General features: G+C 43.0%; 1 protein-coding gene across 1 annotated transcript; it reads right to left on the reverse strand.

The window, feature by feature from the left end:
- Positions 1-1327: 1327 nt before the first annotated feature.
- On the reverse strand, positions 1328-9857 carry VIM (vimentin). The gene is made up of 9 exons (XM_036402178.2): positions 9244-9857; positions 8997-9057; positions 4905-5000; positions 4614-4775; positions 4051-4176; positions 3117-3337; positions 2981-3024; positions 2478-2563; positions 1328-1960 (listed from the first exon to the last, which is right to left on the reverse strand). The coding sequence occupies exons 1-9, from the start codon at positions 9783-9785 to the stop codon at positions 1919-1921; spliced, it is 1380 nt and encodes a 459-aa protein (XP_036258071.1). The 5' UTR covers positions 9786-9857; the 3' UTR covers positions 1328-1918.
- Between the last annotated feature and the right edge of the window lie 1541 nt (positions 9858-11398).

An 11398-nucleotide genomic window follows, 5' to 3' on the forward strand; every position in this document is an offset into this window, starting at 1 on the left:
CCAAGGCTCTGACACTGCTTTAGGAACAAAAAATTATATTTAGCATTGGCTCAGCTTTTTCAGTAACTAGATAAAGACTGAAGTAGTCTGCAACAGGCAGGACATCAGCCCCTTATTCCACTTGTCCTGAAAGATTGTTGACACATGCCTATAAAGTGCTCAAAATGATATTACATATGCCCAGAACTGTTATTATCACAGAAAATACTTCCCATTAAAGCTTATTTATGCTTTTTAAAATCAGTCTGGATGTTGAAATGTAGTAGAAAACCTGGTGTCTGTAATCTCTGCAACAGGAAAAAGGCTGGGTTCACTCTCCGTTTCTAGTGAGACTATTCTACCCCCACATGGTGGACCAGGTTGAATCTGTTCTGCTTTCCTGAGGCAAAAGCTGTGGCTGAGGCGTGGGTCCAGGCACTCTCCTATGTTACTTCTGTTCCTTTTTGCATGAAGGGAGCCACTAGAACAAATGCTGGGCCAGCTGCAGGACTTTTCTCTTGGAAAGCACATAAAGCACCTGTGTGTTGGAGCTGCAGAGGGTTTCAGCACACACATACTTGAGCAAAGGTAAGGATAAGGATGGAAAAGGAGTAAATTCTTTTCATCCCTATCAGATGGAGGTAACAGTAAGTTTTTCTTAGAGATCAATTCCCAAATATCTAGCATATCTATACAACATGGAAGTTCTACCCTTCCCCCGAATGCTATTATATTAACTGAAAAATTTCAGGTTGCAGCTCCTCATTCCAGAGAATCTGTATCTCAGTAAAAGCTTACAGGAAGAAGACTTTGCAGAAGTAATGCAGAACACAGTAGATACTTTCATGGGGCTCTGCTGTGGGTCTTTATTGTGTTTAAATTGGAGAAGTATGTTGCTCTGCAGAAGAAAACTTAAGTGTTCAGAGAGGAAATCAACTTCCACTACTGCCTCCTGGAAGACTATGGCAAGGTCGAGTGGAACTTCCTTGTTCCCATTCTGCTGCATTTACAGTGATGTTCAGTAGACAACACCAAGCATGGTGGCTCTCCTGCTTTAAAAGGGGTTTAAATACTGGAATTGTCAGCAAAAGGGCAAGTTAGTCTCTCCTAACCCCCACTCCAGCCAAAGCCTTCATGTAGCTTCTGTAATACCAACAAGCCTTTGGGAACTAGTTTTTCCTGGAAAAATAAGTTAATGCACCAAGTCAGCTGTTAACTCTGCAAGGTGCTGTCTGAGATAAGGACTCACATGAACTATTTCTCTGCTACATAAGTGCTATGTTTTATAAAGCCACGTTTTAAGGTACTTCAGGCATTCTGACATTTAGTAACTGCATTAACTAGTATATGGAAACAAGATTAATATTTATTAGCTTGAAGTATCATATTTTATTCAAGTGATATCATAATACATTATGCATCTGCCAGTTATAATCCATTTTAATTGGTTCCAAAACCTAAGCAGTAAATAAGTAAGACAGTTTATCTAGTTAAACTGAAAAAACAGCATTCCACACAGCCAGTACTAAAGATGTCAACCGTATAATAATTCCAGCATTATGTTGTTATGGCTTTCCAGAAAGTCATGAAGTTTAACAAATTAGAACACATCAAGAGCCATTTTCCAAAGATTTATTGAAGTAGCGACAGGTTGCTCATACTGTGCTGGAAAAAGCAGTTTTATTGAATTCAGATACTTAAAAACAGTATTGCAGCACAAGATATTGCTATTTGTAAACTAGACTCCATTGTAAACTCTAATCCTTCAGGGAGAGTCAGTTTGCAAGATCTAAGACCTATTTCCTAGCATAATCATCTTGCGCTCATGGAAAAACTGCAGAAAGGCACTTGAAAGCTGTTTCTTCCTTTAAGACATGGACTTTTTCAATCTTGCTGGTAAGAATTTCTCCTTTAGTGAGAATGCATCTTCACTTCAGCTTTACTCCAAGTCATCATGATGCTGGGAAGTTTCATTAATAACCTAATGAAAAACAGAAACACTTGCATTAAGTTTTAGTAGGAAGGTTTTTGTAGGTTTTTTAAGAGTTAGAAGTGGAACATCCACTTCCAAAATGTGAACAAGTGGGTTCAGCTTATCAGCTCTCACTTATGAGAAATTCTAGTTTGCAAATAGCATACAGAAACCATTCAAGTTTTATTTACTTACACCAACAACAGCATCTTATCCTAAGCGAGTAAAATATCTCTGTTTATTGTCACATGTTTTCCTAAGGGAATCTATTGAGAATTTGCTAACTCAGCTGAGTTTGCAAATACACAGGTAATAGTCACCAACTTAAAGTTCCACTATCAGATGAATTTTGATTTTTTTTCCAAAGAAACCTGTTTGCTATACCTGTATGTTCACACAGCTTGGAATGCCAGTTGCTGTTCTACTCAAAACTTACTACCACATACAAGCTGCAGTAAGCAGTAGGCAAGCTTAAGAATTTAAGGTTACCAGCTGTGATAGAAATAAAATTAAAGTTACCACCAACCTGTCCATCTCTAGTTTCGACGGTCTTAATTAGAAGTGTTCTCTTTGAGTGAGTGTCAACCATTGGCTGAGACTCAATGTTGGTTTCTGCAGAAGAAGATGTATTATTACCAATAGTCTAGATGAAGTGCCTCCTCAAAGCAATGAGGTGTAACAGATTTTAGTGTCAACTTTAAGAATCCCAATTTAGTATACAAAGAAGTCTCCTGCTCTGAATAAGCCAGGTCTTCCACATTTTTCTCTCTGTGCCCCTTAAAGCACTTTCAGCAGGTATCCAAACTAATTACTTGCTATGTATCAATATTTAAAAATATGTGTCCAGAAACAAAGGAGCTGCTACCATCAAAGGTTAAGTAGTTGCATCTACTGTAGGTGGATCCAAGAAGAGTATTCACAACCAACTGCATTTATACAAGTTCAAAAACCAGCATAAAAGGAACTATCCAGAACCCTCATGCTAATGATAGAGCAACTGCCTAAACTGAAATAGCAGAAACAGCTTACCTCTCAGGTTCAAAGCAGCAAAGGTTGGAATAGGCATGTTAATCCTGAAGGAAAAAAGAAATGGATAAATTCAGATAAGGGTATAAAGTATCTTCTAATAATTTCTGGCTTTAGAAAAATGTTTGCATGTGATTACCTGCTCTCTTCACCCTCCAGCAGTTTTCTGTAGGTGGCAATTTCAATATCAAGAGCCATCTTTACATTCAGCAGGTCCTGGTACTCGCGGAGATGGCGAGCCATTTCTTCCTTCATGTTCTGAATCTCATCCTGCAGACGCCCAATAGTGTCTTGGTAGTTAGCAGCCTCCACAGCAAAATTCTCCTCCATTTCACGCATCTGGCGCTCCAGGGACTCATTCTGGAAGAGAATAGTGAAATCAAGCACTGCTGCAGGTCAGTGACTCTTCCCCACCCTTGATACCCTCAACATTTTAAAGAAGGAAAATTGTATTACATTAGCATCCTTTCTGAAAATGCCCAGACATGTCCCAAATTTGTCATCTCCTTATCTTCCCTTTGCAGAGTCAGGGAGAGTTATTCTGCAGTGTGATCTGAGGTGTGCCACATATTTGTTGTGCTAGGTGGCAAAGCCATCCTTTACAGTAAGCCCAACACATGCAGTTCAAGTCAGCATGCAGGCAATCCTTGGTAGAGGAGATTTGCAGGTGTGCTAAACACTGTTACATCCATTTCAAGCCTGTCTTAAAGGAGTCATGTTTTAGCAATAGCAAAATTTGCACCTTTCACAGCCCCTCCAGGTTTTTTTATAACTTTAACTGTACCTGACAGAAAAGGCATAAACACTTTCAGAAAGTGTTAAATAAACAGTGAATATTATAGCAAGAAAGTGAACTTATTGTTTACAGCTTAAGACTGATTCAGTGTATCAATCTAGCCAGTGCACTGTTGTGCATACACACAAATTGAGCCCACACCATCCTTTTCAAAAAGTATTAATATGCTGCTGAATTGCATGGCAGATTACCAGCATTCACATCCAAACTGACAATTAAACTGCAGTGCAGTGCTTAAAGCTGCAATGAAGAAGAACAACTGCTGTCCTTTACTTACGCTTCCCTTAAGAGCATCAACTTCGCAGGTGAGAGACTGGATCTGTCTGCGGTACTCATTGGCTTCCTGCTTGGCCTGGCGCAGGGCATCGTTGTTCCTGTTAGCAGCTTCAGAGAGATCTGCAAACTGGAAAACCCCAGTCTGGTTAGCATAACACTTCAACAGAAACAGTGAAACAGACCTTCTGTGGACAACTGGAGGTATTACAAGGGTTAGCACTTGAAATGCTTAAATATTGGTATTACTCTTAAAGTGCCTCTCTATTTCTAAATGTAATATTAGAATTCATAGCAAACCTTCATACTTGTTTTCCTGCATTGTACGTTTGCTATCTTTTTACTAATTTCTCCAGGACAGGAAAGACTCCCAGTGTACACCCATTACTTTGCTGCTGTAGTTATGGCACAAAATGTTTTCAGTTGTACCCTTCCCAGAGTAGGATTTAAAAAAAGACTTTGTGTCATGGTTATGTTCATGTCCATTAGAGAGACAGAGGGAACAGCAAGTGCCACAGCAAAGCTGTTAAACAGAATTAGTTCCAGTGCCTGATGCATTTTACTTACTTTGGACTTGTACCACTCTTCAGCTTCCTGAAGATTCTTAGCAGCAACACTTTCATACTGTTGGCGAACGTCACGCAGGGCAGCAGTAAGGTCAGGCTTAGAAACATCCATATCAATTTGGATATGCTGTTCCTGGAGCTGGGCCTGCAATTCTCGGATTTCCTTAGAGAGAAGCAGACACTCAACATTATTGCACAAAAGCACTCAGATCATACACAGGTGGGGACTCTGGGGCAGACAGTCCTTGCTAGACAGTCTGCATCTAAACACAGACCTCATTTCTCAGCTTACCTCATCATGAAGTTTCTTCAAGAAGACAATCTCCTCTTGCAGGGACTCAACTTTGCGCTCGAGATCAAGACGTGCCAGAGAGGCATTGTCAACATCCTGACCAGAGAGAAGAACATTTCATAATCTTACAAAACTGATGTAGAGAAGTCTCTTACAGCAAGTTCAGCAGCATACAGGCTGATGCTACATCTGAGCTTTTTTGGCACAACAACAGGAAATCAAAAGCAGTCAAGAAAACCTTTTTGCCACCTCCTACCTTAGCCTTAAACCTTAGATATGCACCTTTATTGTGGATTTGAAAACTATACCATATATGTTGATTACATCTTTGCTGACATGCTGCTAAGCATGATCAAGAGCACACAGATCATAGTGGGTGTAAATCCTTCAAGTACTTGAGTCAGAAGTCTGCAGTAAGTGCTTCTAGCCTGACTACACTGACAAAGAGTTGCACTTTGCAAACATCCACTCTTTTCAGTGGGGCTTAAAAGTGCAACACATATGCTGTCAGGCCTATCAGTGGGCTTAACTTATGGACTGCTTGGTGAAAAAGCACAGAGCCCCTTAGGTTCACAGACCACACTTTTAAAGCATACTTGTAAAGCTGGTGAGGTATGTGTAAGAACTGCAGTATTCACAATGCAGGTCAACAGATCTCCCTTGAGAAAAGAAGGTGTGAGCATAAACACAAATTGAGCTACTCATCATTGCCTACACCCTTGCAGTTGCTGGCAAAGGCTCCACCTTTTGCTGCACAGAGATAGTCTTAATCAACAGCAAAAATTCATTTAGAGCATAACAGAAGACATCACGAATGCTACAAAGGAACAACTTGAATTAGTTCAAAAATATAAGACGTTGCCATTGATTGGCAACTTGTTACATTTTGAATGTGTAAGGCCTTTAGTTGCAAAGGGGAAGATTGTTCCTTTCACGCTAGTTACATACACAGCCACATGCTTGTGCTCACAGGGTATTAACATATCAGGTTCTCACAGCTTACTCTAAAGCTATTTTGGATTGTCCAAAGCATAAGCATTCCTAATCAGCAGCTCTCTTTATTATGGCACCATTGAAATAAGGAGTATTTTCTTTAGACTCCTAGAAAGCCTTTCCTTGGATCACTCCTACTCTGGGGCAAGGTCCTTGCTCCAGAAGAATTATTCTGTTTACTTTATCCAGCAAAATACCCCTTTCATGCATCATTCCATAACTTTTCTATCAATTCCAGTTTTACACCCACAGTTCATATCAGCTCTGTTTTTCAGTTCAGGGAAAGAATTTCCTAATTAATTTGTTTTCCTCCCCCCAAAACCCCTCATGATCATTCTGGCAGAAAATTACATGGCCATGACCCAACATGTTTACATAACTAGTCAGACATCCAAAGATTTTCTAGAGGATTTTGCAGAAAACTTCACCCTGAAGGCTATTTTTTTTTAATAACAACTGAATAGCTACAGGATTTTAAGACCTTATAGTAAATTGAAAGCAAGTTAAACTGAAGACACTTAAAATATGTGGCATGTACTTTACTATCATTTATGCATTCCCTATCACTAAAATTCAGTGTTTCAGTAGTTTCTAGATGTGTGGAGAACCACATAAATGAATTGGCTACTTGTAGCCTGAACAAACAAGTACAACTTGTTTGCAGTTGGAATACGTGCTGATTTTATCCTAGGAGCTTCTTCAGTACAAGCCACACACTTTGCAGGGTTGAGCATCCATGGTTACTTTAGACAAACCTCATGTTAGCCAGGACCTGACCTCTTAGGCTTGCCACAGGTTCAGGACCTATTCCTTGCTGCTAGATTAGCTGGCAAAGCTGCAGTAACTCTCTCACTGTGATGCTTGTCCTGCCTCAAAAGGAAAGTCCTCACTGAACTTTCACATATACTTTATGGAATACATCTCTCAGCACATAAGTAAAATAATATCTTTGTCCAGAAGAAATAAATTAAAATTCAGTACATATGAGCTGAACAATCTCTGAAACTGGCAGCTTTTGGAAATGAAAGCTTAAGTTCAAATATTCATTCTTTATTTTAAAACACTGAAGTACACAACTGCTTCATCAGGTAAAAAGTATCTTTGATGATACATCAGAATAGGAAAGCACCTGCTGAAGTGATCCAAATCTATACAACTTTCCAGTGGAAAAATATAATGATTTAATAGAAAGCTGTGCATTGTTTTAAAATGGAAAGCACAGCAGAATATTTCAGCTTCAGTGTTCTGTGAATTTAATTTCACTTTCAGAAGAACAAAACTTGCACTGAAACAGATTTAAGTTTCAAAACCAACATGTTAACTACATCCTTGCCAGTAAGGAAAAATTAGGTATGACCAATGGTCAAATCAAGCACACCAGCATGTACCAGTTACGTCATGAGGGGATTTAGTGTAGAGTTTCCATAGACAATGATTTGCATTTCTTATGCACAAACTACAACTTAGGAGGTTCAATGGATCCAATTCTGACTGTCCTGCATGCACACATCTGCTGGAGGCTGAGCTTCTGAGTGACCCCTTTCCAAATAAAGGGAAAAACTGGACAATGAGTGTGGGGTAGGCACACCAAGCCAAGCTCACTTTAAAGCCCAGAGCCTCCATAAGATTCAGCTGGATTGAAATGCAGACATGCCTAAAGTACACCAATTAAATATGAAAGATCATGTAAAAGCCAACCTTAAGTCAATTGATCCTTCAACTGAATTCTGCAATGAATCAGAGTAGATGAGGTTCTCTAAAACTTAAGTTAAATGCTCCTTCATAGAACTTCACACTACAGAAAATTGTCTTAGCACTCATAAAAAACCCAAAAAAAACATAAGCTTAAATTAAGGCAGTATCTCAGACTGTTGTTTGAAACTTCTGTCCCCAGAATACCAGTGAAGACTGAATTCCCAGGCTCTGAATGGGAGTTGGTGTTTCAGTTTCCCCACACTATCTCTTGAACACACCTGCTGTCCTTCAAGAACTGTAAATATACTGCAGTCTTTCTTTTAGCCTTTCCCAGGGAAATGCTAACAATCAAGTGCTGATTTCCTGAACAGTGACTTCTGTTAATGCCTATGAAGAGCTCTAGGACAAAGTCAGCCTGTACCCAGCTGCCTGGTGATAAGGGCAGTCACTTCCAGTCTGAAAGAATGCTAGCAATGCTGTTTTACACCAGGAGTTTTAGAGAAGAGACCTTGTTTTGAGAAGGCACATTCCTAAATATCTCTTAGTCCAAACAAGGCTTAATCTAAGTTGAAAGCTGGTTTTGCACAAGTGAAAACTTGAGCTTAAAAATTTTAGAACACTGTTTGCACAGTTGTTTCTGGTTGTCATGAAGATTTACTTTATCTGGATAACATCACAGCATCCTACAAAGACTAAACTCTAACATAACTTGTTTCCTAGGTTAACATCTTTGTTTTACAGAGGATTAAATTTCATGTTCTTAATGGACACCCAGAGGAGGCAAGCTCAATCCTGTGACCTCGCCCCAAGGAACATACTGTCTACTTCTTGTCAGCAGACAACACCCACATAAAAAAACCCTAAGTTTGAAACTGTTGCCCAGTAATGCACTGACCAGTGATTCATCAAAAAGGAGTACTGTTTTGTACAAAAACTGGCCCATAACAGTCACATTTCGCTAGAAATATTCCCGCACCATTACACATTTAGTAAGAATGCAGCCCACTGCGCCCTCCCCTCCGACACAAAGGGATCTATTATTTCAATCTGCTGCCACCACACTTGCCATAATGCCTGTATCTGCATTCCACGGTGAATCCCATAGAAACCATTAATACCCTTCAGCCAAGCGAGCAGATGGCCCCCTTTCACTTTTATTGGATCGGAAAGTGATTCCACGTTGGGGTGTTTTTTGTAAAACGGGCTAGACTTGGATAAAGCAGGACAATAGTTTACCTCCCCTCCCCTCAGACTGCAGCATCCCCCTAAAGAAAACACGGAGGGCTTGCGTGAGAACTGACGGAAACCTCTTTGTGCAAGGAAAGCAAACTCCTGCACTCCCACCCTCCGCCCCAGGCACAGTCAGCACCTCCTCGGGTCCCTCCCTCCTCCACCACCGCTAACCTGTCTGAAGGACTGCAGGGTGTTCTCGGCCTCCTCCCTCTGAAGCATCTCCTCTTGCAGCCTAGAAGGGGCAAGACGGCGGTGAGGAGGGAGCGGGGGTCCCCCAAATCCCCCCGCCCAGCCTGCCTCCCGCCCGCCCGGTACCGCTCGGGATGCTCCGGGGCTACCTCCGCGCCAGGGGACAGGGCGGCAGGGAGGCAGCGGGACACGGCGGCAGCCCCAACCCGCCTTCCCCCGGGACACTCACTTCTCCCGCAGCCGCATGATGTCGTCGGCAAGGTTGTCCCGCTCCACTTCCACTCGTGCCTTGTCGTTGGTGAGCTGGTCCACCTGTCGCCGCAGCTCCCGCATCTCCTCCTCGTAGAGGTCGCCCAGGCGGGACGTGCCCTTGCCCTTGAGCTGCTCCAGCTCGGCCAGCAGGATCTTGTTCTGCTGCTCCAGAAAGCGCACCTTGTCGATGTAGTTGGCGAAGCGGTCATTAAGCTCCTGCAGCTCAACCTTCTCGTTGGTGCGGTTTGCCTTGAACTCCGTGTTGATGGCGTCGGCCAGGGAGAAGTCCACGGAGTCGTGGAGCCGCATGGGCGGCATGCTGCTCCGCAGCCGCACCGACGTCGTCTTGGTGGCGTACATGCCGCCGGGCGAGGCGGACACGTACCGGGCGCTGCTGGGCCGCAGGGCGCTGCCCAGCGAGTACCGGCTGCTGGACGTGATGTAGCGGGTGCCGGTGCTGGGGCGGCTGCCCCCGCCGAACATGCGCCGGTACGAGGAGTTTTTCGTGCTGATGCTCATAGCGACGGCGGCGCGGGCTTTGTAATCCGGGAGTGGAGCGGGACGACCAGGGCGTGCGGCGAAGAAGGGCGGTGGCTGCAGGCCAGGGCCCCTTCTTATGGGCGCCGCGAACCCGCCCCGCGGACCCGCCCCGCCCCGCCCCGCCCGCGGGGAAGGGGCGGCGGCCGCGTACACAAAGGCAGGCGAGCGGGCCGGCGGGGCTCGGCTGGCCGGGCTCGGAGGGTGGGCGGCAGCCTGTGCTGTGGCTGGGTCCCCGGGGGCTGGCAGGTTTCCGCTGGGGCTGCGGGACGTGGCAGGGCGGTGTCCCATACAGCGGGCGCGGGGAACCCCGGCACGGCGCGCACCAGGAGGACGGGGCGACAGCGGCGGCATCTTCGGCGTCGCGGAAATGGGCGCTGGGTTTCCCCCTCTCATCTCCTTGTCCCCTTCCAGAGTGAGCGTGGTGGCTGCAAGAAGGAGCTGGCAAGTTTAGTGTCACAGGCCTGGCAAAATAGTCCGAATAACTTATTAAAACCCCTTTATAGGTATGATGTATGTTTATCTAGATACCTTTCTAAGAACCTTCCCTTTCGAGTTTTCCAAAAGAGTAAGATCAGGGAAAAATTATGCTAACTACTCACAAAGGGCTGCCAAGTGTTCAAAATAAGCAGCTAGAAAATAATGTAGGTGTTTTCTTTAGCTGCCTCCCGTGACAGTAATCTTAGCTCCTATGATTAAGAATGAACTTTACAGGTTAAATATGTTTTCCTTGTAGCTCGGTAAGCAGTTACATGCCTAAGGCATTATTGTAACAATGACCCCAGGAATAATTTAGGGTTTTTTTGCGTGGACAATACATTATTGAAATTGCTGCATCCAGGATCTTGCTTCCGGAAAATAACTAGGATAGTAGCAGTCTTGATTTTAACAAAAGTTTGTGTCTCCACTTCTGTACCAAACAGACTTTGCTATTAATTTTGGTAGGCATATGGTCAGAGTCTTAGGAGAGCATCTGGCCAAATGATAATTGTTCATTAACTACGATCTGCAAATACATACAAATATGTGAAAAATAAAGGGCCAGACAAAAATCCCAGTGTTTTCAGCGCAATTTTACTCTCAAAATGGGACTACTAGCAATGGAAAAGAGTGATGTAGGTAGTACAAGGCAATAGCAATGGAATAAAAGTTAACAGAGAAAAACTTTGAGTAGCAGCAGATTGTTTCAGCATGAATGCAGAGGTTGCTTAAGGAAGATGACAGAATCTCTGCCATTTAGATAACTTTAAACTTGAGTGGCTAAAGCATGATTCACATTCTGAAATTCTGCACTGATGCATCAGGTAAGGGACATATTTTTTCTCTCTGCTATGGGAAGTGAAGGATACGTTTTAGACATATTATCTGTAATGTATTGCTTCAGCACTTAAGGGATGCAAAACTACCATTGATTTTTGATTCTTTTTAGCTTGCAGTCCTGCAGGAAGAAATCTCTTCACTGGAAGTTCTGATAAACCTGAACAGTGGGTAGAGAAAAAGGTAATCTTCACACCCCAATTCACAGTAGTCAGCTATTGTACTTCAGGTAATGTACTTTACAATGAAGAATGTGAACCTATGTATTTTATTAAAGA

Source organism: Molothrus ater, chromosome 1, assembly GCF_012460135.2.
Source record: "Molothrus ater isolate BHLD 08-10-18 breed brown headed cowbird chromosome 1, BPBGC_Mater_1.1, whole genome shotgun sequence".
NCBI classification, from domain to species: domain Eukaryota; kingdom Metazoa; phylum Chordata; class Aves; order Passeriformes; family Icteridae; genus Molothrus; species Molothrus ater.

Coding starts and splice junctions, on each gene's coding strand:
- VIM (XM_036402178.2), bottom strand. CDS start 9,785: ATGAGCATCAGCACGAAAAACTCCTCGTACCGGCGCATGTTCGGCGGG. Junction 9,058..9,243: donor ATCATGCGGCTGCGGGAGAA/GTGAGTGTCCCG, acceptor TGCCCCTTCTAG/GCTGCAAGAGGAGATGCTTC. Junction 5,001..8,996: donor CCCTGCAGTCCTTCAGACAG/GTTAGCGGTGGT, acceptor CTCTCTGGTCAG/GATGTTGACAATGCCTCTCT.